The sequence below is a fragment of the Notolabrus celidotus genome, chromosome 15 (genome assembly GCF_009762535.1).
Source record: "Notolabrus celidotus isolate fNotCel1 chromosome 15, fNotCel1.pri, whole genome shotgun sequence".
Lineage (NCBI taxonomy): Eukaryota > Metazoa > Chordata > Actinopteri > Labriformes > Labridae > Notolabrus > Notolabrus celidotus.
This window is the reverse complement of record NC_048286.1, coordinates 6,962,099-6,988,645: the sequence shown is the minus strand read 5'-3', so window position 1 is coordinate 6,988,645 and position 26,547 is coordinate 6,962,099. Positions and strand designations below refer to the sequence as shown.

Genomic DNA, 26,547 nt, shown 5'->3' with positions numbered 1-26,547 from the left:
CCCTCGCTCTTCAGCTGGGTGATGCTTGGCTCAACAGTCGGAGGTTTGATAGATGGCGTCCCCAGCTTTGGCAGCCTTATCTCCGGCCGCGCCAAGCGATCGTCATCTGCCACTTATCAGCCCCATAAACACCCCCCACAAACACTCTGCTTTGGAAGGATGGGGGAGATCGGGAAAGGAGAGGCAGGGAGGGGAAAGGATAAGGAATGGGTGGCAAGAAGATAGAGGAAGATGGAAGTGAAGTGAGGGAATAAAGAGTGAGAAAGATGGGATGGGATAGAAGAGAGAGGGGAGAGTGGAGAAGTGAAGAATGGAATAATTCAAACAGAAGCTCAAGGTTCCTCAATCCAGACCTGAGTGTTTGATAAGAAGACAGCAGTAGGGGTTACCACAAGCAATACCTCACCACTGAATATGCACCAAAGGGTACCTGAAGGCAAAGCCATGAACATGTTAGACACAAAGAAAGCAGCTCAAGCAGATTGGCTAGTAGAGTTACAAAAATAGGCCCTTTATTTATCATATTTGAGGTTTCCTTAAGATATCCCTAGTATTGAATAGGAAGATGCTAATGGGTCCCTTAAAACAGACCTGACTAGATGTAAGGCATGAATACAGAAGCAAAGGGGTACCCGAAACAGACACAACTATAATGAAAAGGAATTAAACTGACACTGAATTGTGTTTTAACGCACTTTCAGTATGCCTGACAGGATAAAAACAGATACTCAAGAGAAACCAAAAACAATTCCTGCTACATTAGACAAGAAACAATAGAGACAAGAAAGGGTACCTTAACATGGACCGAACCAGATGTTCCACAGGAATAAATCTAAATTATAAAGGGTAAGTTTAGAAGAAGATAACTTATCTACATTGTTGGTAGAAATGAACAGAAGTAAAAGAACCTCAAAACAGACTTTACAACATGTTAGCAAAAAGAAAGATTCTAAAGGTACCTCGAAACAGACATAACTGTGTAAGAAAGAAAGGGGAAAAGATATCTTGATAGATATCTTAAATGGTCCAAACCACAAGTCTAACAGTATGTTGATAAGGGGGAAAGGGGCACTGATATGTTCCTTAAAACAGACTTTCAAACATGCTAAAACAAAAGGGAGAAACCACGTGTTTAGTCAGTTAAATAGCTCTAAGAAAGGAGCGCCGTTGGCCTAGTGGTCTAAGCCCGCCCCATATACAGAAGCTATAGCCCTCATTGCAGAGGTCGCAGGTTGGATTCCAGCCTTGACCATTTACTGCATGTCCCCCCCAACTTTCTAAACCCCACATTTCCTGTCTCTCTCCAGCTGAAGTTGTTAAAAGCAAAAATGCCTCAAAACACAACTTAAAAAGAAAATAGCTCTAAGAACAAGTCCAACAAAAAGACACTTGCAGGTATGAACAAACAGCCTTAAAAGGATAGTTTGATGTTTCTTGAAGTAGGGTTGTAGGAGGTACTCGACAGTAGTAAGCGTATTAGCCACAGGGAATGTTGGGTAGCTTAGCCTCTTTGTTGGAAAAAAACCCAAAACAGCTATCTTTAAAAAGCCAGGTAGACAGATACTAAGACAGGTCTTGGGTACCTAGAAACAGTCATGACTGCATGTTAGGGGGGGGGGGGGGGAGAAAGGACACCAAAGGGAACCTTGAAGCAGACTCCACACCATTTTGGACAGGAGAAAATCAGATTCTAAAGGGTGTCACAAAAAACTCAACAATTCAAAAAAATGATCGAGTAAGAGCTTTTACATGCCGATTAATTTAGATACATTTACGATAAGACATAGATGAAGGAGAAAGTAAGGGGGCTGTGTCCTCAAAAGAAGAGACTGGAAGCAAAATTTGCCCGATCATTTTTGTCATCACATTTTTGGAGCCAGAACAGAGTATTATTTGGTTTCTCTTTTCTTCCACATACTGGAGGTCACTTCCCTTTGTGGAGTATTGAGTTTCATGACTCAGAACTCTATTTCTCAAAGGTCACCTCCACTTGGGGAATATTATTATTTTTATGACAATTCCCTCCAAGAAAGAAAATTCTTTTACACACTTCACAACTCCTCCGAGTGAACGCTGCATGTTCCCTGTTTATGTGCCCATCAGCCACTTAAAAAAAACAACGAGAATAAAACCAGGTAAATGCAAAGGTTAGGTTAATTTTGCTGATATATTTTGGTTTAAATTTCATAGTGTGAGCGGTAATCTGCTAATGAAAGCTCGTTACTGGCTTCCTGTCTGTGTGCAGCGAGGCGGCTGTTGATGCGAGGTCATTAATTGTCGTGGGTGGCCAGGATATGTTTTCCTGCCGGGGTCCCCGGTGTCATATCAGCTTAATGAATTGTTTATGTAAACTAATCGGAGTGTTTAATACCTGCCTTTTAAGGTGTGAATGAATCAAACAGAGGAGAGGCAAAGAGCTAAATGTCATCAATTAAAGCGGTGAACAGTGTTCAGCACAACAAGGCAAACAAACACATTATGGCTGTTGTGAAATAGTAACTTGATAATGGATAACGCCCCAACAAATAATGAAACGTGGGAGGTTTGGACTCAGTATCCTGATGTTAACTTTATAGTGAGGCGTATTTTCTTGCCATTTTAGGACCCAAATACACATCCGACTTTGTAGAGAGATATTGTTGGAGTTCCCCTTAAAAATAATAAAATAACAAAAATATCTTCATTAATTCTCAACATATTGTTAAAGGGCACAATTTCTTACTTATATGAGAAATGTCTCTGCCAAACCAAAAATATAAAGCTGCATGTAATAAGCTGTGACATAGACTCACTCACGGTTACCTTTTTGATGAAGTCAGTTTTATTGGTCTCTCAATATCACACTTCTTTGAAGCGGTGGTATTATGCCTTTTCATACTTTAAAAACAACATGAAGTTAAAATGTTGGATATCAATACTAATCATAGACAAAGTTTCAGATTGTGAGGTACGTGTATATTGGACTAATCCCAGGATGAGACTGCTTTTGAATCGCTTGTTCAAAAAGTCAGATAAGAATTACGCGAGAGGGACGCACGAATAGCTCAATTTGTGACATCATCTCTTGGTCAATCTCCTGGAAAGACCAGATGACCATTCAGCATGAATCATGAGGCCATTTTGTTTGTAATTCTTGCTCTCTTATTGTCTTTCTTTATCCTCCCTCGTCCCTCCTCTCTTTCTTTTACTTCCTTCCCTCCTCTTTCTTTCTTGTCTTTTGTATTTCTTGTCAATCTAAATCCTCCCATCCCACCTTTAGTCAACTCCTCTTCCTCTCTTTTTCCCGTTTCCACATCGTTTTTCAGTCTTTCTTCCTCCTCCTCAGTCCCTTTTTTCATTTTCTCTCACCTCTCATGTTGTCTCCCCATCTGTCCTTCCCCCTCTTTTCTCTCCCTTGTCTCCACATCTCACTCTCTCTCTCTCTGTCTGTCTTTCTCTCCTCTCATAATGGTCTCTCGTCCCCCAGGTGGCCCTGGATACCATTTCGGCCCCCTGCTTTTGAATTTAATTACACATGGCATTGTCTTCATGAACCCCCCTCCCCCCACCCACACACTCATACTGCAGGCAGTAACACCCAGGGATGAGGGGGTGGACTGGGGGATCAACAAGGAACAGATTGAAGGCTGAAAAGTTGATATTGGAAATCAAATTAATGAAAGTGAAAGTGAAACCATATCAAATTAAGACGCCTCTGAAAAAATGACAGGCAAATCTGTTTTGACAGAAATAATTATGAACTCTAGCACCCAACTATCTATCTATCTATCTATCTATCTATCTATCTATCTATCTATCTATCTATCTATCTATCTATCTATCTATCTTTTTAATAAAAGTTGTATTTCACAGTTTTTTTGAGTCACTTAAACCTGAAAGATGTAATTGACATCTAAAATGACAGCTTTTTTTTCAGCAATGGGGTTTAATTCCCTCCTGTCCCTTTAAAAACATTGCTTTGGTGTCCCAACAAACACCTTGCCAGACATTCAGTAGTTAAAATGTCACCAGAAATTGAGGGTGTGTTGTATTTCTGACAACTGACAAAGCTGAAGATGAATAAATAATGTTAATGTAGTTTGCTAGTTCACCAGTTTGTACACAATATGTACGGGGTAACGTTAATGAACGGTTGGTTATACAATTTACAATCCTAACAGTATAACCCGCTCTTAAGCATTACCCTGCTTGTCATCAGGGTGCCAACTAAAGCTATAAACAAGTTGATACAAAACATGATTATAATATGATTTTAGGATTCAAAATATTTGTATTTATACAGTACAAAGAAGTCCCTCTGATTTCACAGTTTGCACATTTTTCACCACATTGAAACATTTTTGCCACAGTGTCAACAGGCAGAAATCAAATTTACAAGAATTTGCTTAGAGATGTAATAACCCATTGCTGTGGGGTTCTGACCAATCAGAATCAAGTATCCCATGTCAGAATAGTGATAAAAAAAACATGTTAACATTATTTATTTAAAGTCAGTTTCATTGATAAAAATTGTCATTAAAGGTACCGAATCAACTTCATTGAAAAAATCCTTATATTTCTGACATGCTTTTGATTAACTACCTCACAATTCAAAATCAAAAAGAGCATTGCTTATAGCTTGTCTGTCTGTTTTTAAAGCTTAGCAAACCAATGCTAATCAAACAAAATAACACTTTTTTGAAAGAATTCCAATAAATAGATTTAATATTTTGTTTCTTTGCAAAAAGATAATTTGACTTGATGTAGGCACAGATTTACTGCCATCCCAAACGTACTCATCAGTATCTTGAGTAAAGACAAATTCAGGCAGTTTGTTCGTATGTGCGTGTGCAGAACTGGTCAGACAGACTTCCTTATTAAGAAATGTTTGCAGGATTTGTTGTCATATATTTGTAAACACATTGTATGTAAAGTTTGTCCATGTCATTTAGGCATAAAACAACAAAAAATATACTTCTGTCGAAGCTTCAGCGGCTAAAAAATGCTTCACTTCCCATAACATCTCATGGCTTAGTCATTTTTTGCGTTTCTTTATCTGCCTTAGACCCTAAGCGATGGTTTGGAGCACTGGACCAGCTCCTTCAGATACTTCACAGATAAAACATCCGTCAATATATTTTCATTTGCCCAGGGCTCGTCGCTCTCATGATCAACTAATACGATTACGTCCCTGTTCTGTGTCACTGCTCTTCCTGCCTTTTGGTTTTGAAGGATATCTGTTGTTGTTTTCTCATTATACGGCTCCTGAAATGTACCCAGGAGTGAGTGAGTGAGTAAGAGGTATAAAGGTTGGGAGGGTGGGTGGGGGTGGTTAGTGGTTGAAATAACGACCCCTCAGTGCTGTAAAAGCATCCATTCTGTTGGTCCAGGACTCGTGGAGCCAGCCTGGGCCTTTCCCTTTTGTCACCAGTGAAAAATGAAGCATTTCTGAATCCCCGGCACTCGCTGTGTTTCCCTCTGGGCGCCTCAGATACATTGAGTTAACATAAAGCAAAATTCAGGATAGGGGCGGCCCGGGTGACAAATGAAGCGCCTCTGTGTGTTTTGGAGGGAAAATAAAGGGGCCCCTTTTGCAGAAATGAGATTTGGTCGTTACTTCCTTCAGGCTCTTTTTTTCCCGCAGTCTGACTGTATCTGAGAGGTACCATGGAAAGATAGAGAAAAGGGAATAATCTGAGTATAGATCATTTCCCTTCATCACGTTTCAGTCTGCAGTCCAATCGCTGCTTCATTCTCATTTTGTCACATTATGGCTTATTTTCACACTGCGCTGCCAGCCGGGCTGAAAGAAAAGTCACCAGCCGGTTTGATCACGACACCCAGCCCATCGCAGTTTCTTAAAAATGGATCCAATTTGGGTTTTGGAGAGAAAGCTCGCTGGGGTACAAATGAGACGCCTCGGCCCGCCTGTTCATGAGCAGTGCTCTCGTCCGACTTAGACTCATTTGTAGTCTGCAGGAGAGGACGGGAATGGTTGGTCTGGGTATCTCTCTGCTACATTTTGGAGAGGCCGCAGTGGCATGGCATTGGGCGGTCCAAAGATGTGTTTGCTAATTAGCGAGAGCTCGCCGCCTGTGATGTAGTCACGCTGGCTGGCTGCGTGGCAAATCACTCCTGGAGACCGGACTAGTGCTCGTGTTGCTGCAGAGTTTTCTTATTCCCTCCGAATGAAATCTCGTGGAACACTTTCATGTTTGTTTGTGTTTGGATATATCAGGCTTCTTACTCTGTGTCTGTTTCAAGAATTAAATGCGTGTGTTTCGTAGATGTTTCTCTATGTGTGTGTGTGTGTGTGTGTGTGTGTGTGTGTGTGTGCGGGAGCTTGTCAATTAGGCTTTGCTGCAGATGCAAGTCAAATAGGTTTTGCCTCACCAATTACCAAAGGCACTTTAGGCAACACAGTCTACTTGTTTGACTGAGTCTAGTCCCAGAGCTGCGTGCTGTTTACCATCCCTTCAATTTTTTCATTTGAACTTAATTAATCTTTTAAAACACTTTTGAAGAAAAAACCCAGGTGCTTTCAACTTCCATTAATGGAGACAAAAGCCAAAGCATGAATAAAATAGATCTGATGAAGGCTTTGACACGATCAGATTGATACAAAAAAAAACAAATCAGCTGCTTAAGCTTTATTTCAGTGGAATCAGTGGTTTTGTTGACAGGGGCAAAGAAACAGCCAGAATTAAAGGTACAGCAGCTACTGGACGAGTAAGTTCCAACAGGTGGTGTTGCTTTCTGCCCGGCCAACACTTAGCTTGACTTTACACGGTCCTTTGATAATAGCAGATGCAATGAACTACATCTCCTTTGAGCACCAATAAAGTTGCTTTCCTTTCCTTTTGGATTGTATAGGTAACACTTTATTTAATGCAATACAAGAAAAAGTGAAACTAGAAAAGTCCATGTGGCTACAACCTGGAAAAATGTAAAGTCTTTGTCGGCTGAAGCATCCAAGTGTTCTGCATTTCTCAAAACATCCAATTCAGTGATGTCAGGAAAGGTGTTTTACTCTACACAAGTGATGAAAAACACCAAGGACAGCAAAGCGCTGAAGATGTTTTAGGACCAAAACATGAAGTCACCATCCAACACGTGTAACACTGAACCAGAGGTCTCAAACAACGCTGCTCATCGAACAGAAAAAAGGCGACGCGGATAAACCAATTCAGCCACTTCAGCTTCTATTTCTCACAGCAGAGTGTGGAGTCCCTACTTGCTGACAGCATTATTAAGACATGTCAGCCCGCTTGGCTGTCGCAAACAAGGTGTTCATACGTCTCTGTCTGGAGCCTGGATGCCAACCAATCAGTCTTTTTCTTTTTTAGAAATTGTATGGCTTCACAGTAGTTTTATTTTGGTAAATTTCAGTCACAAGTTTGTACTATCACCATAATTCAATCTGAGGTTCATTACCTCAGACATACCAACACTTTATATACACCTCTATATTATTCATTATAGAGATGTAAGGTCAATGACAATATATTTTCTTTTAAGTGAATGATGTGGTTTTGCACAATTGAAATACTTACTGATAGAGACAACTGTTTTTAGAGGTAGTTACAGTGGCGAAACGTCATCTGTTTAAAAGAGGAGGCCAGCAGGATGGAGCAGCACCTCTGCTTCCTCCTCCAGCCCCTTGTATACTGCCAGTTCAAGGCTGGAACATTACACTTTGCCATCTGTGTGAAAGTTACAGACCCAAAATTGAGGGGCGACATCCATTGCCACTAAGCTGGCAATGGAGGTAGTAATGGTGGGGAATAGCTTCTGTGTAAAATCAAACACTGGGAAGGCGACACCACTGAGTGGTAAACAGCAAATTAACTGTACTTCTATAACACTTTTCTAGTCATCTGACCAAGACTACACCACCATTCACCCATTCACGCCACTGATGGCTGAGGCTGCTGTGTAGAGTTGCCATTCATACACCACTGGCTAGACCACCAGAAGCAATTTGGGGTTCAGTGTTTTGCCCAATGACACTTGTATGTGGACTGCGAGAGCTGGGATTTAACCGCCAACCTTCTGTCATTGTGTGGTTCAGTGTAGACGTACAATAGCAGAGTTACAGCTGAGCTTTTCCATGGCGAAGTGATGATCTCATTGTACAAAGGCTTCTGGGGACTCAAACGCACTGGTTAGAACTGCACTACATGCCATTGTGTGCACAGTAAGGTGGATGTCAATCAAAACCTCATCAGCCACACCCAGTCTTGATAAATGGTCCCAACAGCAAAAGCAACAGCTGTACACTAGGTTTTCTTATTAGGTTTACTGTTTCTCAGATATTTGTGGATGCTTAACAAAACTACCAATTCTTGTATTTTAAAAGCATTTTTACAGTTGAAGCCAAATTTCCAGTGGCTTTTGTGGTTGCACAACACATGGGAACGCTGTTGAATCACGCTCTGACAGATTGAAAGACTGATTATAAAAGCTATTGGTGAATTTAGAGAACTAAAGCAGAGTCATTTGCATATCCTTCATCTGCCTGGTGTGTCAACAAAGGAGCCTCGCTCTCTGTCTCCACACCGGTGTATTCAGATGCAAAGTAAAGTGAATGTAATTATGTATCCTCTCTTTTTTCATAACATTTTGTTCTGGCTTTAATATGTGCGCTGTCGTGTATTTCAATTGTGGCCCCTCATTTGTTTCCCTTTAGGAGATGAAGAAAGAGAGCTGTGCAGGGTTTAATTCTATTTGCGTGGAAATTTGTTGTAATACTTGCCTGCCGGCGGGTCAGGTGAAAAATTCATTTTTCATAAAGCAAAAATATGCCACAGTAATAGCTCATTTAGTTCTGGAACAGCACCGTTTTATCGTAGGGCCCTGTGGAGGTGTTGTAAGCCTAAATCAGCGAATGCTCATGTCTGGTTAGGGCTCAATGATAACCTCAATGACATCACACTTCAGAAGAAAGGTGAGTCTAAAGAGAAGAAATGGTGAAAAGGATGAAATAGGGACAGAAAGGATCCTATGTGTTGAACATTAAACAAACATAAAGTGGTATTTATTTAACTCTGCAGCCATTCAGCAACTCTGCAGTATGATTTTGACCTCATGCTCAAAACTTTTCAACCTACAGAACCGTACACAATGAGTGGATTAACTTTGTTTGATACACATTGTGCTGTAAAAGAAAAAAAAATTGGAATTCTCCAGGCACACATCTCCTCACAATGCTTTTAATGGAAATATCTGCACAACAATAACTGTAAGAGGATATTTTGGTAGACATACCTATGTTCATAGTTTCAATTTAGAGTTTGTGTATCTTTATTTTTGTGTCCCTCTAGCAATAAGAGCTAGTTAGCTAGTATGGCTGCGACTGTAGCACCAATCAATACCCCAACAAGTCCTTTCCTTGATTCCCATTTTGACAGCAAACACACTATAGAATTTAAAAATATGGCTCCAGTTTTATTGATGTCATCAATTGGTTTCTGAAGAGACGTTATGAAGGCCAAAGATGGTGGTCACCTTATTGGACTCCATCTGATTTCTGGGCAATCCAGAAACCAGCAAAGAGGTGGAGCTGAGGCTGTAGCCTAGCTGCCTGACAAACACTTAAGCTCCCGTACCTACGCAGGGACCTACGCACGTGCACTTCCTTCAAAATGTAACAATGCGTAGAATTGACGGGGACCACAAGCCCTGCGATTGTTCCGCTCGGCGGCATTGTGTTTCCCACTTATACATTACTTTACTTCATGTAATCATGTCTGTATGATAAACAGCAACATGTATCAGCTGTAGATTAACATAACACGCTCTGAATCTCTGTGGAAAAGTAAACAGAGATCGTAGCGGGGCCGGAAGCAGGCGACCGGCTATCGGAGAGACCGCACTGCCCTCAAGCGTTTCGGCGTTGAATTGTTGCGTGACACGGACACCACGATGCACAAGTACGTGGCGCTCATGTCCACGTCTGTCCCTGCTGTGTAGGGGAGACACAGAAGTATAAACCAGCCTTTAGAATGTTCCCACCTGAGCCAAATTAATTAGCCTCTAACTGAGCATAGCTCTGTTTTTGTACGAGGCTATTAACATGATTGTGTCTGCTGTGTAAATGAACATTTAAGATGGGTGTTGATAGGGATTCCTTGGGTTTCGCTGCAAGCCTCAAGTGGACGCTTAAGGAACTGCAGTTATGATGCACTTCCACTTGGCTCCATTTTTCAACACCGACGGTTGCCTCTTGGAATTTAAATGTCAATGTAAAGGCTGCTGTTTAGGTTGAGGAGTCAATGAAAGTTGCTATAGTTTATGCTGAAGGGAGCTTCATATCTTCACAGTGTTTGAGTTATCACTAATCTCCCATTAGTTATCTCAAACTTTGAGCTGCTGGAGGGCTTTGCTCACTCATTCACCTTGTTGAACTTAACATTGGTTGCTTTACTGATTTCATGCGTCAGGATCAATGAGATGAAAACATACTGGAAAGGGGAACTTCAGACTCTCAGAGCTTTATTTCACTCTCTCTTGAAGCCTCTTTGGGACTCCTGGGTGGTGTTAAATGAAAACATCAGCACATTCAGTCTTTATTGACCTGATTGTGCTCTATGAATTTGGGGAAATTGGAGATAAAACATTTTAGGACTTGAATCACAAAGTATTGGATGTTGGAGCTGTAATATCCTGACTTTCAAAATGGTCCTGACCTAACAGCGGTTGAACACTCTTGACTCTGTATCTTTTTCAGTCATCTGTAAGTCCCACACTTGAAATCAAATTGCGTTTCCGAGGTGTTTGGATCAATGCAGTCCTGGTTCTGCTGTATATACGTTGTGTGTTTAAAGCTCAGGGGAAAAGAGGAAACATTGATTTTCTGTGAATCAGTCAAGCACAGAGTTTTAAAGCTGGTTTGGTGGAAGTCATTCTATTGATTAATGGCAGCGCCCGTGCACACATGGATGCAGTCTGCACATTATTGAGGACACCTGGGATTAATCCAATTTTAAAGTTTATGCAGTGAAAACTGAAATCAGAGTACTGCACTGTAGCGTTGCTTTAAAGTCCGAGCTGTTCTCACGATTTTAAAGTCAAGTATATTGTATTTGATTGTATAAAAAGTTGTTAAGCTGATTTTGCTTTATAAACCAAGGGATCATTTTTATTTGGAGCGCATTCATTTTGTAGCACGCTGTTTCATTTGTTGTAAAAATTGGCATCTTAACATGCGTGTTAATGGGGTTTCCTTGCCTCAAGTGGACACTCAAGGAACTGCAGTTTTTTGCTCTTCCAAACTGGCTTCATTTTCCAACACTAGAGGTTACTGCTTGATCTACAGTAAATACAGACACACAAATCCATTCCACCTGTACCATTAAAGTCTTTCCATGTTGGGCTGGATTTTGGACATTATTTAATCTGGAGTCAAGTTTTCAACTCCTTATCATTTTGAATGAGATATAACTGAAATCTTAAAACTTTGAAATTTATGTTTTAATTTTTTCAGTGAATTGATGATGGTGTCTTTCTCTCTCTGCAGTCAAGCAGAAAGACGATCTGGAGAAGGAAATGAAGCTCAGCATCCTGGAGGCCGGAGTCACGGACGTGAGTACTTTAGTTTACTCTCTTCACAGTCACTTTCCTTTCTACCTTCCATGTGAGCAAAAACTTCAGATTATTATGCACAAATCTGAGATCTCCTCCTGAATGAAGCTGAACTATTCAACACTAAGGAACTACAAATACATGAGGCAAACCCCGACCACGTGTAGAGGATACAGTACATGTAACTATTGCACAGCACTCTCCTCCCCTGAACCTGTATGCTCATGTTCAGCCTCAGGAGCATTAGAGAGCTCCACCACTGATGTTTGGTGAAAGGGTCTGCAGTCTGGGATTTGTTCACCCCAATCAGGTTCAGTTCACTGAAAAACAACTTCCCCTTATCACATGCTTAGACCTGTTTTGTGTTTGCTTCACGTCTGTTTTCTTCAATTCAGTCGATGTCTCTTTCATTCAGCTCCTTGCGTCTCTTCACCTCCATTGCTGTTTCAGCCCCTCCTTTCTTCCTCTTCCTTTCTTCTTTGTTGGTGACTTGTCAGCGAAATAAATTTAAGGTACATATCCTCCATGTTTTTTTTTACAACGTTTTTACTCTACATTAGCGGAAACTAACTTGCATATTTACCAAAGCTAATCTGACTTTTGTACCTTCAAAATCTAACTGGATTTGAGGCTTAAAGTCATAATTTTGAGGTTCAAGCCATGCTCCTCATAAAATTAGTTCTTGTATCATTTCAGTCTAAAATTTTTCTTGAGTACATCTTTTAGAATTGTACTTGAGTAAATCAATGATTAACACTGGCAGTAGGCGAGAAGCATCTCAAGAAATAGATGCAAACTTCTCTGATGCTTGGAGCCCTCTCCATTATCCCTGCCACCTCTCCCTGTCTCTCTCAGCCTCTCTCCTGCTTGGTTTTCATCTCTCGGCATTGCTATTCTCCACCATCTCTGCGGGAAATAGACTGCTGAGTGTCTGCACTCGCCTATTGATTCAAGAGTTAGTCTGCACCGATGACGGCACGCCATTCACCACGCTTATCAAAGTAGCAGCAGCGAGGTCTGAGAGAGAAACGCTTGGAAAAGAGGAGAGGAGTTTAGAAAGAAGTGGAGCTGGTGGTGGGGGAGGAGGGGCGAAATGGAGGGTCTATCGTGGTGATCAATACTTAGCAGCAAACAGGAGCCAATTACTGCCAATCGAAGCTCTGTTGTAAGAAAAAGAGAGGGAGAGAAGCAGAGAAAAATCCTTCCATCACAGGCTGCCAGATAAATAGCCAAAAGCTGTGGGCGAGGCTCAACCTGCAACAAAACATCCATCATCAGCCCATACGGTGCTCATTATAGTTTTATCATACACTGTAAAATAGGAATATTAGCATACTACATCACAGCAGACAGTTTAAAACACAAAAAAGAAAAGTAAGCTTCTCATGAGTGAAGAGGGAAAGATGCCTGAGCTCAGCTCGGGGAGCAGATTCTGTACAAGCCTGCAGGTTTAAATTCTCATATTTTCATTGAAGCCTGTATATTTGAAAAGAAGATAACATGGGAGTTTATTGATCCCAGTGGGGAAATTAAGTTGGCGCAGCAGCTAAGGATAATGGGGAAAAATAGCATGCAATAAAACCAATAAAGACAAAACAGTCCAACAGTTAAACAGACCGTAAATTATTGTGGGGTTGTATAAGTTTATGAACCCAACGATCCACTCTGGGTGTAGGAATCACATGTGAAGAGCATGTTAAATCTACTGTGATGAGTTTTTGGGTAATCATGGAACAGACAGAAATTTATTCTGATGCCTCTTTATGAGGAAACCAAAGCACCAGCAACAGGACTTAGTTTTCTGAACTGTCATTTGTAATGTGTGAAGCAGCTGCTGCAGGCTAGGTATCGGACAAAGTGAGTTACAGCCGATTCCAGAAATAGCTTTATTCTATATCTTCCATTGCAAATATTCAAAGTGAATGACACATTTGACTGTAAAAACAACAACGGAGGATACGCTTTGGGGTTTATTTGTAAGAAAATATGAAATACAAATGTAAAAGGACAAAATCTGCCAATTTATAAAGGTAGTGCTTCAGCCACAGAGGGCGCCAAAATCAGCATAAACCAGAAGGACCTCTCAGGAACTTTAATTTGTCTTTTTTTCATTTTGTATATTTTATTCTATCCCTTGATTGAATTACAAATGTCTGCTGTGCATTTTCCAGAGAACATTGACCGTTTTACAATCCAGATAGCCTTTGGATTCAGGTAATGCCAGCACAGTTAGAAAATGCTCTCTAAAATCGGAAACCTGTCATCACTGAAATTGTTGTCTGCTTTGTGTTTCTTCATAAACTGTGTTTGTGTAGTTACCAAGCGGCAACCTCTGGTCTCAAAATATGAAGCCCATGCGGAAGTGTTAGAAACTGCAATTCATCGAGAATCCACTTGAGGCTGGCTGCAGAAACACCGGAAACCACATACACACCAATTAAAAAAAGACGATCTTTACAGCATAATAAAGATGTTTACAGCCTGGTACAAAAAACGTTTTGGTTCTACGTCACTAATTTCTCTATCGGCATGAACTGTACGGGGGGGTGATTTTTTTTCTAACGCAACGGTCCAGAAGATATTACGATTACCAGTTTTTGCCCAAATAAGGACATGACTGACTTGACTGACAAGCGGGAACACATAGCCGTTGGCTAGGAGGCTCAAACTCTGCCTCTTTACGTCACACTTTTTTGGACGAGTTCAGCATTTCCAATATGGCTCCCACAGACGATTGGCTTCAAAACAGCACTCAGGAACAGATGGTAGAGGTCACGGATACTACGTCCATTATTTATACAGTCAATGGTAGTTATGCTTGTAGATTGTCTAAGTGTTGTTGCCTTACCTGTACCTCAGATGTCTCCATGGTTGAATGTAGACCAAATGTCACTCAGCTCAGGGAGTTCATTTTGCACATTCATGAATTCCCTTCATCAATAACATCTGTAAATCTGCATCCTCAAAAGGCCAACATCACATATAGCATCACAAGCTTTATATTTGAGAGTATCCAGTTTCATTTTGTGGGCTTTGACATTCACTTTGTGCATTAAGATGTTAGAGTGGATACTGTTTATTGCGTAGATATTTTTAATTTCTAAAGTAAAGGGCGAGGATCCAGTCAGACTAAAAAGTCAGACAGAGTCTTACAGGTTGACTCCCTGCAGCAGCCAAAGTGTTGTCCATTGATGTTTGGCCAAATTGTCTCTGAGTGAGTCAGCTCTTCTCCTGCTGTTCATTCTTTGTGGGTCATTCAAGATTCGTGACTTCATTTCTAAATTTTCATATTTCTGTGAAATTCAGGCGGTAATTCACCATTTCCTCCCGAAAGCTTTTCTTGCTTCTTTGGAAATCAGGACAGCAAATGCATTGAAGCTTCAGTGAGCATATTGATTGGATGTGTGTGATGGAAATATCTGCTTTTCTAAGTCTGAGTGCCGGTAATTTTCCAAATACAAAGAAAACTTTTTTATCTGGGGAAATGAAAGATACGTTGGAGAAGCACCATTTTTTTAAGATATACAAATTATTCAATTGAACTTTAAAAAATATATTTCTAGAAGCCACATAAAGTGGAATTCTGGTATTTTTAAAGCTTGGGTTTTACAACTCAAATTCCAAAAAGTTTCTGTTTACAATGTCAAAAAACAGATTTTGATGGCTTACAACATACAAGAACAAAGACAACGAAAAGCTGTTGTGTTTTTTACAAAATAAATGCTCAGTGTAAATGTGATGCTGATGCTGTGACACTTTTCCAAAAAGTTGGAGGTAGGGACAACAAAACTCAAAACACACGGACAAGGGCAAGGCCTAAAACAAATACTGGCTGACCGTGATCTTCGGGCCTTCGCGCATCAAAAACAGTCATGACTCTGCAGTGTAAATAACTGTATGGGCTCAAAATCCCTATTGGAAACCATTCGAGGAGGCAGTGTCTAACTGCCCATGCAGATTAAAGCTGTATGGACTGAGGCAAAGTATAAAACTGTCCTGGGGTCTGACAAATCAAAATTTGACATTCTCTTTGGAAATCATGGACGCCTCATACTCTACTCTAAAGAGGACAGAGGTCCCCTGGCTTGTTATCAGCTCACAGTTCAACAGCCAGCAACTTTGATGGTATGAGGATACATAAGTGGCCATGGCATGGGTAGCTTACATGTCTGGGGAGGCTCCCTTAATGTTGAACAATGTATACAGGTTTAGGATCAACATATGCTGCCATCCAGATGATGTCTTTTTCAGGGAGGACCTAATTCAGCAAGACAATGCCAAACCACATTCTGCATGTATTACAACAGCATGGCTCTGTAGTAGTCCAGGTGGTAAATTGGCCTGCCTGCAGTCCTGACTTCTCAACTATTGAAAACATGTGGAGTGCATTGAAACCTAAAATACGACAAAGGAGGCTCTGAACTGTTGAGCAGCTGAAACACTGTATCAGGCAAGAATGGAAAATCTCACTTGCCAGACTCCAGAAAGTGGTCTCCTCTGTTCCTAAATGTTTACAGGGTGTTGTTAAAAGAAGAGGTGATGAAACATAATGGTAGACCAAGCTTTTTTTTAATCGTGTTCTGGGCATCAAATTTAAAATGAGCACACATTTTTGTATCTTAGCATTTGTAAACTATGTTAAAGAAGTAATGGTTATAGAGCTGCTGCTCTGGAGTGTTTTATATTGTACATGTTTGCCTGAAAAAGTGATCAAAAGATATACATTTTAGGGATTTATGTAATGTTTCAAAGTTTGTTTCTGGCTCAGCAGAGCTTCTGTTGGATCAGGAGATACACTGTGTTTTTGCTTCATTTCTTGCAGTGACTCCTCAGTGGCTTTGATAAATTACAAGCTTTCACCATAATCTCAAGCATGCTCATTTCAGTTCTTCATAAAGGTTCAGATGACACTGCTGCTCGTTACATGACTGCAGACTCTGTCCTTTTTTTCCTCCAGTCTGACCGCTGCTACCTCTCGTGGCTTCACCGTTGAACACAGCTCTCCTCGAGGCCTCTGAGAACACATCACTGTTGTTTCCACACTCAGACTTGCGTCCAATTAAGAAAATGTGTGTGCGTGATGGGAAGGGAGGGAGGTTGGAGATAAGGTTGCCGTGGCAGCAACCAGATTATAATTGTCTTGGAGTGGCACTAATCCCCCTCCGACCCGGCCAGCTCGTTTTGTTCACTGCAAATCAAGGAGCGTCCAATCTGTCTGAGAGAACGGTTTCACAAATAGAGGGAGGCAGGGAGGAGGGAAGGAGCTAATGAAACAAAAAATCAACAACAGTAGATTGTCTTTTTCATCATCACACTTACTGCATGAGAATACAAAGCAGGCAGTGAACACTCTCATTCACACAGACAGAGAAGCTTGTTGCCTCAGATCTTAATTGTTCCAGCAGCTGATTTCACCGATTCATGCTGGACAGATGTGAACTCATCATCTGTTGGAGATTTGGGTTGATTTGTGCACAAAACATTTTAACATTGAGGCTTAACGTGGTTTGACTGAGACTGTTGGAAATAAGTAAAAGATTAAACTCTGTTACAGCTCCCCACAAACTGGAAGCTTTGAGTTTGAGAGATGTCTTGTCTACCAGTCAGGAATCAGCTGTACATGGGGTTTGAGCCATGAGGCTTAGGGGCAGCTGTGGCTCAGTGGTAGTCATCTCTCATTGGGAAGGTTGGGGGTTCGCACTAAGGTCCAGCTGTCCACATTGCAAAGTGTCCTTGGGCAAGACGCTGAGCCACATCGTTGTGTGTGAATGGGATTGGTTAATACCAATGGGTACTTATATAGCAGCCTGTGGCATCAGTGTATGAATGTGGTGTAAATGTGACATGTAATGTAAAAGCACTTTGAACGGGTAGAAGACCGGAGAAAGGGCTTTTTTAACACTTTTCCATTACCATTAACCATCTATGAACTAAAACAATATATCAGGGTTTGCACCCATCTACCAACTAAAGAAATGGTCGATCTTCATGGTACAAAAAGGTCCCTCTGATTCCACATTCAGTAACCCTTCCATTACAACTCATACCAAAATTGCTAATTGGAGAAATTAGATACTTGCTATCAGTTTTTTGCGGGATTATAGCTAAGTGTCTCAGTAGCGCCCCCTAGAAAATATCAAAAATTCTGCTCCAACAGCACGTCCTTCCTATGAAGATAAGATTTGAGGTTTATGAATCATTTCTAGACTAACATAAGTCTCCTTGACCTATTTTGTAAAGACAACAGGAAGTCTGCCGTTTTTGGTGAGAAGAGGCTAATTTTTAGTTAAAGCTGGGGTTGGTAATCAGATTTAGATACACTTTTTGTTATACTGGTTAAAATGATCTTTATGTCCTGATGGCAATCAATACATAATGTGTTCTTAAAAAATAACCAAAAAAAGCGGCTATCTACAGCCGGATCAAACCTGTGAAAACACAAACCAATCACCGTTTTTTGGGTGCCAAAGTTTTAAACCATTCAAATCCCATCCTGCCGTTCTGCCCGCCTCCTGCGCATACATTTCCCCGGCGTGTACTCCTCGTCCCCGTCTCCTGCCTCTACTTCCCCTGACTCTACTGACTGCCCCTCTCGCTCAACCTTGGGCCTGTCCCCTCTGACCCGATGAGGTGGTTTGCTCAGGACTGTAGTCCGGATCAGAGTCTAAAAAGCTCTCACCACGGGGGCTCTAACAAGCAGAAGAATTAATGACATCTAGTAAGTCCTACAGAAAACGTAGGGGGGGGCGTCGTTTTGGAGGAGCTCCGAGGGAGGAGGGGATGGGTTAGACGGAGTCATGAGGAAATGCTCCATTCAAATTCATGCTAGTTTTCCAAGACTACCAACCCCAGCTTTAATTCTAGGGATCCTTCTAGAATAATCGTCTCCTAAGGGGCGTAATCCCATCCACTTCATATATGCTGAAGGACTAGAAGAGATTTGAAAGAAGAAGGGCATGGCTGTGATGGCTTGTCAAGTTTTGACATCTGAAAAGATTTTTTAACAGTTTTTTTACGAGTCACTGTTGGACTCGGTCTGCCTGAGGCATTAATGCAATCAACCTCAGAAAAAAAACTCCTAAAGCTCCTTTACAAAACTCAAATGGCGTGGTTGAGGTGGTCTATCAAACTTTGATGTCATGCCATATAACAGGAAGTCACTATAACTCAAACACACCTGCTTTAATCTGCCTCAATCTAAGATTAGAATCTCTTTCTGAAAACATCATCATTCATTTATTCATTTTTGTCATTAAACCAGAGCAGCGGTATCATTTTGGAAAGCGGTGCGTCTTCCCACTCCAGCTTCCCTGCTGTTTGCATTTTGGGCCCACATTAATGAAACTAATAATTTGTTTAGTGATTCCGGTGCTGACTAAAGAGGGTGGCACACTTTAATCGTTTAGTTGACTAAACATGCATAATCCCAAATTGAGCCTGCTTTAATTACAAATTAAGTTGAAATTGAACTCCAAAGCCATAAATATCATAGATTTTTCAACAACAAAACTAGGTATGATGATATTTGCCTTTAATTCAATTTTCTTTAACGGAAGATCTTGAATCAAAATGTTGCTTTTCCTTGTTTCAGTTATTAGCTTTATACTCTACCTCACATACTTAAGTTGCTCAATCCCAATCTAAAATAAGCTGGTTGTCTGGAATTTAACTCTAACTAAAGCAGTTGTACTTGTTTAAACAAAACTGTAAGCTAATCTTTTCATGCAACAAATAGATAAAACCTGTCTGTCCAAGCCGTGCTTTCATCACATTATTCAACGCAAGGTATGGAGGAATGTAATCTCCACACAATCCCTATCTACAGCAGATAATCTGGATTTTAAGGGTTCATCCTGGTTTCACAATATTGCAGGAGATGTTGTTGAATAGAGCCTCTCACCCTCGCAGCGTTGTTTGTTGTCTGGCTCGTCCACACTGAGCCACAATGTACGTCTTTCATAAAGGTTTCACAGGGAATATATTCTTGTCTGAGGTCTGTGCGGTGTGAGGAGAGCCGAGTGATAGCATCGCTCGTAATGACAAAGTATTGTTGTGTACTGCCTGCCCAGGTGCATGAAAACAGAGCTGCATTTGAAAGAGAATATTCATGAGACACACATACACACTCACACTGGATCAAGGTTGTCTGTTCTGTTCATCATGGCATGTTGTACCTCATATTTTCAATACAAAGAGCAAAATAAATTATAAAAGATCAAAAAAATTGTATGCATGTGAACTTTTCGACATACATGCAGAGAGTGCACATGCAAGCAAAACAGTGCATCTTTGTGTTTGTGCATCTACATGTCTGTGTGCCATGCATCAATCTGCATCCCCTGCCATAGATATTCAAATGGCTACATGTGAAAAATTGAATCGAGAGGCTGTTGAAGTGCTGGCTCTTCTTTCTTTCTGGACCAGACACGGCGCCCAAGTGGCCTTTGATATGTTAATGACAGCCCACTGCGGGGGCCCACAGGGTGAGATGCATGCTGGGATACATCCAAGGTGTCAGTCATAGTGTGTGGTGTCTACCTGATTTTAAAGTAAATTTTGCTTACCTATAAAATTCACAAGTTTTTCAACATCTGGCATGGAGAAAAATTGTATGTCTTTGGTCCAATGGATTGGCTTTTTTCTATTCTGTCCCATTCCCTTTTATGCCTCTGTTATCATTATTATTTCATCTATTGATTATTAAGACTAAGGGCCCTATTTAAAAGATGTAAAGTGCACACTCCAAAGCGCATGGTGATAAGTAAATCAGGGCGTGTCTTACTGCATGTTGCTAATTAAGCGGTGCACAATTGGCGCGCTTGGTGAGGGTGCAAAGAGGTTGGATGAAGTCCCTTCATTATTCATATGTGTGTTTTGGGCATAACATTAATCAAACCAACCTGTGTGTTTTCTCTCTTTCCCTTTAAGAGCCAGGTGCGCCTGCAGGCAGCTGTGTAACTATCCAAACAACGTATTTCAGCCCTTCTACTTGAATAGACGAAGCTTGAGCCTTCCTGTTTAACTTCTCTCCTTCCGTTGTGCCCTGAAACACACCATCAATTCTCTCAACCAGTCATAAGAATGGTCGCACAGCCTCTCCTAAGCTAATTTGCAGCCAAAGAAAGTGTTGCCAGTTGGTACTTATCAACAGTTGGTGTTGGGTGCCAACAGAAGTTGCCTATTTTTGGCTGCAGGAGTTTAGTTAGGGCTGTTGATTATCTGTCTCAGTGACAGTAGTCAAGGGTTTCTGGAGGAAATCAAGTTTGGATGGCACCACCTAATGCTATCGAGCCATTGTCATATAACAAATGTAGTACAAAAGTATATATGAATTACTCATCTTGCCTACTTAATACCCAGCTGTGTTAAATACTTGATTCTGATTGGTCAAAACCCTGTAACAATGGTGATTCATTCTCAGTGAACATAGAAACAACCTGATCCTGCATGTCATGTCAAATTAATCTGTAGAAAGGAGTTCCAGAACATTTTACTTCTGCCTGTTGACACTGTGGCAAAAAGGGAGATTCCATCTTCTCTCAAAAATAGCTTGAAACAAGTCATCTTTGCCACTTCTGCTCACTCTGTCGGGATTATAATTTGCATAAGCAGTTGTTCACTATCCCTTAATTAGCTTTTTAAACCAAATTTCCACACACTTTAGGAACTAATCATGCTTTACAAGAAAACTGGAGCACTTTATATATAAATAAATATATTTGGGCTATAATAAATATAGAAGCATGCACAATCGTACATGCATTACACATAGGCTACCCTGGATTACATTTCTATGCATTTAAAATTTTAAAGCTGGGAAAGATGAGTACATTAAGAGGTTTTTATTCTTTTTAGGAAGTATCACTGGCAGGATTTTATAATTTTATAATTTCATAATATAATTTTATATATTTTTAATTATATAGTTTTATTTTTTTTTCTACTTCTGTTTTTTTTTTTTTTAATCTTGTGTTGTTTTTATTCATCCAATAAGGTTTTATTTCCCTTTATTTGTCTTCCTCATATTTCTTTTTCATTTTCTTTTTCATTTTCTTTCTTATTCTTACTTATATTTTTATTCTTAGTCTTAGTCTTAGTCTTAGTCTTAGTCTTAGTCTTAGTCTTATTCTTATGGAATTATTGAATACCTGTACCTCCAAGCATGCAACGTGGCTGCAGAAAAAACAGCTGTAGTCGCTGGGTCATCATGTAACCTCTGAAATCGAATTGTTTGCCTTGTTAAATAATTGTTTTAAGTTGAATTGTACACGTCTGAAACTTTCAGTGCATTTAGGCCTTCAGTGGGTACAACAGTTTGCTGATTCTCTGAGTCAGTATTGACCTTTCATTAGAGTGTATTGAGCAGTGTTGTTGTCCACCGTGACGCAAGGTCCACCCAGACTGCAGCTGCAGATAAACACATTTTTCCTTTTGCAAATGGATTCTGGGAATGAATGATGTTTTTGAACCACGTGTGTTGGCTGAACTCCAACAAACCTTGAACATGGAGGTGGTAGATTATCGCTCACATCAGGTGTCTTTGAACGGCCAGCTTGGAAGGAAATTACGTAACGATTTTGTTGTTCGCCACCTGTAGCTTCAGTATTCTGTTGCTGACGTCATACGTGCAACACTTGGTTCCTGAACAGCCTTTGATTTTCCTCCCAAATCCATCTGGATAGTGACCATTTTAAGCTGCAGAGGAAGGGCTGTTTAATGCTGAGTCTGCTCTGTCATGGCCCTGCTGCTCTATTAGAAATCAATAGCTAAATAAATGTTGATGTAACTTATTTAAAGTCCTCCGATGCTTACTTTAAACACAGCACAAAAGAGGAAAGTGTGTTCTGGGTTGGCACAGCTTAGCATCCCTGCAGTGTGCTTCATATCTAGACTAGATTTATCCCTCTACTGTAATCACATCACACAAAAGTTGTGTTTTCTTCTGACATCTAAAGAGAACAAGTCTTTCAAAGAGTGGATATATCACAGGGTCACAGTTAATTACAAGATTACAACTGGATTCCTGGTGGGTTTAGTGGAAATCCTACTCCTGGGGGACACGCAAATGAAGAAGAACTTAGAAGAGAGCAGAAATTGAAGAAGCTTTTGGACCCAGCTGCTTCTCTGTGAGTAGTGGTGTGTGATATCTGTGGCAATTGAGGACATTGCATTAGCTGGCAGATATCAGGCCTCACTCTTTCTACTCCAAACTTTCAACAGATAACGAAGAGATGCTCAATATGTATTGGTTTGATAAATTAACAATCAATAATGGGACATTTTTATTGTTATTTATAAGGGTGGGAATCAACGAACTGACTGACAAACTGGTTCCAACTAGTTTGAGTCATCTTCATCATCAAGCCTTGCAAACTCAACGAGCTGTTTCCTGACAATAATCAAATCTTTGAAAGCACGAAGAGACGGCATTGATTATACATGTTTGTACAAATTGGCTGGTTGTTATCTGTTGTGTTCTTTTTCCTTCTGCACATCTGCTTTCCCCAAATCCCTTCTCCTCCCGGTGATCTGAACAGCAGCACCACACACTGCGTGGCATCTGCAGCTAAAGGTTTTCAGTAGCTGGGAGGCTGGCTGCTCATCTGCCGAGCCTACCAGACACTGACAGGCAGGCTCTGAGACGCTGTTACCCAGGCACGGCACTCCCCAGGTGGGCACATAGAGGACTGTCAGTGCCCTCAGGCTCAGCCATAATTACCCCCTCCCACCACAGCAACCATTACAAGCTCCCCAGAGTGTCTCCCTCCCTCCATGGGGTAAGCAGAATGCATCAGGGGACTGGCTGATGAGCACTGCAGTCCTGCAGCTGCTGGGGCTAATGTGTGATGGTGGACTGATCTGTTTATACAGCTGTGGTGTGGGAGTGTGTGCAGGCGGCGTGCCTCTGGGAATGCTAAATTCATGCATGTATATAATGACATACACTTCAGTCATACAGGGTTGACGAGCATTTACAGAAATAGAAATACACCAGAATAGAGCCATACTCTCTGTACAGAAACAGTCTCCTGGAAGAAGCTGTCAGTATGTCGTAGTGCTGACACTTGTCGTTGATAGATCATTGTGTCAGTTGACTCTTCGGTGATTGATGACTGTTGTTAAAGTCATCTGTCAAACAAAAATGGCGATCATTGGCTGGGAAAGGCTCATGTTTATGAAGTTTGGTTTCATATATTTGACAAACTACCAAAAAATTGGGGACTTTTGTTAAATTTGAGGATGTGTTGCTGCCATTTAGGATTTTTCAAGAGCAGTTTTCTGATGCCATTCCTGTACCCAACAATCTTTGAGAAACTAGGTTGTTGGAGGAGATGCACTAGTCTGGTGACTTTTCTACACTGAAGCACCTGCTATCAATGTCTGTCATTGTCTGAGGACGTTGTGGGTTTTATGTCTCTGAGAACAGATGCCAGCTTTTGAGTGATTCCAAGCAGTAGCCAGCAGTCAGCTTTAAAAAGTTTCAAGCCAAGACAGGGTTTGAATCTGTGACGTAACTGTCACTTCTTTGTCCATGAAATGTCTGAAAGTCAAGAGTAATTCTACCACTGGATGGTGATGGCTGAGTGGAATTGCTCTCACAAACTCCACAGGTAGGGGAATCTAAGATGTTAATCTTTGTGGCCGAAGAACTGAAATCCACTTAGAAATGAACACTGTTTATTCTCCAAATATGCACGTTTGGTCAACTAAAGAATTAAAAAATGACAAAAAAACATTTGAATATATTGTTAATATTTTTGCTCCTGTATGACTGAAATGCCAGTCACATGTGGTGGTTACTAACTAGGTTTACGTGGGCGCTAGTTGACAACCTGATGTGATGCAGATTGTAAAGGCATCCAAAGCACCTCAATAAGCTCACAATCACATGGTTTCGAAAGGAATATTGAACAACTGTTGCTGGTATAAGTCTGATCAGTGGATGAGAGCAACCTGGTTTTCTGCATGGTTGCATGTACCAATCAGATCTACTGCAGAGCGACACAGCCTGACTCTGAAAGCAACAAGATATTCTCCGGAAAATTGACTGAAAACAAAACTGAAGAGTCTTTGATAAATTTGACGCCACACGACAGAATCACTCCCCTGCATTTTACCAATGTTAAATTGGAATAATAATAACGCCTCTGAATTGTTATTTGTGGAGGCCTCCAGAGATTCACCGCTGTCAACCAACATTACCGTTTTTGTTGCCTTCTTCGAGCAGACAGCAGGCCCAGTAACAAATATTTAAATGTACATTTGAGGCGTTTAGCAGATGCTGTTTATCCAGAGAGACTGCTGGTGACCACAACAGCAAAACAGAGCATCAATCACATGATACAGGCAATAAAATATCTCTATTGCTTTGACGATATGTGACAGGTAAAACCTGCAGGATGAAAAAGACAAAATGCAACCTCATTAAGGGTGCACAGGGCACAGCAAAGCAAGATGTGGCGACATGATTCAGAGGGAAATATTTTTTAGAACTGGTGTGTTCCAGTCTTGAAGTGTCAGATCCCAGAAAGGCCCTTAAACTTCAGCACACCTCCTGAAAAAAGTCGTGCTGGGAGCCACCAGGACTCAAAGGTCACGCTGGTGTCACACTGTTTGGCTTGTCTCTTTGGTCGTACATCTCTGTGTGAGGATTTTGGGGCCTACAGCAGGTAACGGAGCAGTTTACATGTTCAATGTTTGCCAGAGCAACTACGCTTTCCTTTTGTTGTAATTATTGAAGATCAAGAATGTGGAGTAGTTGAAAAGTTTAGTCTGTTCTAAATACTGACAGGAGCAGGTCTATTAAATACATTATCAACTGGGCCAGATTTAATGACAAGGACAACCGTGCAGACCGGACATTTTTAGGAGCATTCAAAAATCTTTTTTTTTTGCTTTTGTTTAAAACAAATGAGTCTATGAATGGCCGCTTCTTCTTCGGAGGGACGCTGCTGTGGCTTTCTGTTGGACAGTGCAGGACCACACCTGGGTCACATGTCTCTACAGTCCAGTAAAACCCCATTATTAGATCATTTTAGCTCAATTATCAACAACACCGCATTGGGCACTGATATAATAGTTGCTCAGCAGTTCTCACAGCAGCAAACTTGACTTCTTGGCTGTTCCCCACCATTTTCTTGTTTTGTGCGCTAATGACTGACAGCTTGTTCACAATACAGTTGTTTGTCCTCTTCCTGTTAGCTAACGTGGCTGCCCTGAATCACAGTATGAGCTGTGTGGTGAGCAATTAGCACAGAATAATCTCCTCTCTGTATTATATCACTGTTGGCTCATGTGTTTCTCTGCTGATCAAAAGCAGTAGAAGATTAATTTATATACAGATGATCACTGACTCTCTAGAATAGGTGAGATTTGATGCACAAAAGGAAGCTGATTAACCAAGGATTGAATCAAGGGCCAAGTAACCCTCAATACCTGTCTCTGGACCCAGTATGCAGCCATCATGGTATCATTTTACGGAAGTCTTCCCTCAGCTGATGTTTTCAAGCAGCTTTGCCCTCTTCAAAAGTGCTCTTCTGGCAATAACTAGGCACACAAATAATGTTTGTGATCGAGCGATCTCCCAGAGTCTGACCTTGGCAGCTTTTATCAGTGGATGCATACTTTGAAAAGATTGCATTGTTTTTCCCGGGTCCAACCACAGCTTTAGTCCGGTCACAAAGATTGTAGATTTCAGCAAATTTATCATTCTATCTATGAAAAAAAAGATATGAATGTTGATGGCATTTTATCACTTACCTCTGAAAGGCCATCTAAAACACACTACCCTTGAAACTGTAGGTCCTGACACACTTTGTCTCTGTAAAGTGGTGGCTGTTCGATTATGGCAAAAATCATAGTCACAATTATTAAATACAGTTAGTCATCAATTTGACAACATTTGCCTGATGTGTATTTATTGAGCCTAAGCACTAATTAAACACTTAAAGCAAATGTGAGGAGTTTTAAGCTGGATATAGAGCA

General features: G+C 40.9%; 1 protein-coding gene across 1 annotated transcript in view; it reads left to right on the top strand.

Annotated features, from left to right (window-relative positions):
* The window catches only part of LOC117826496 (receptor-type tyrosine-protein phosphatase N2-like), a 231,307-nt gene that overhangs the window by 114,911 nt on the left and 89,849 nt on the right, over nucleotides 1-26,547 (top strand). Inside the window, exon 12 of the mRNA XM_034702594.1 lies at nucleotides 11,498-11,562. Within this exon, the coding sequence (XP_034558485.1) occupies nucleotides 11,498-11,562 (65 nt within the window). The remainder of the gene's footprint in view (nucleotides 1-11,497; nucleotides 11,563-26,547) is intronic.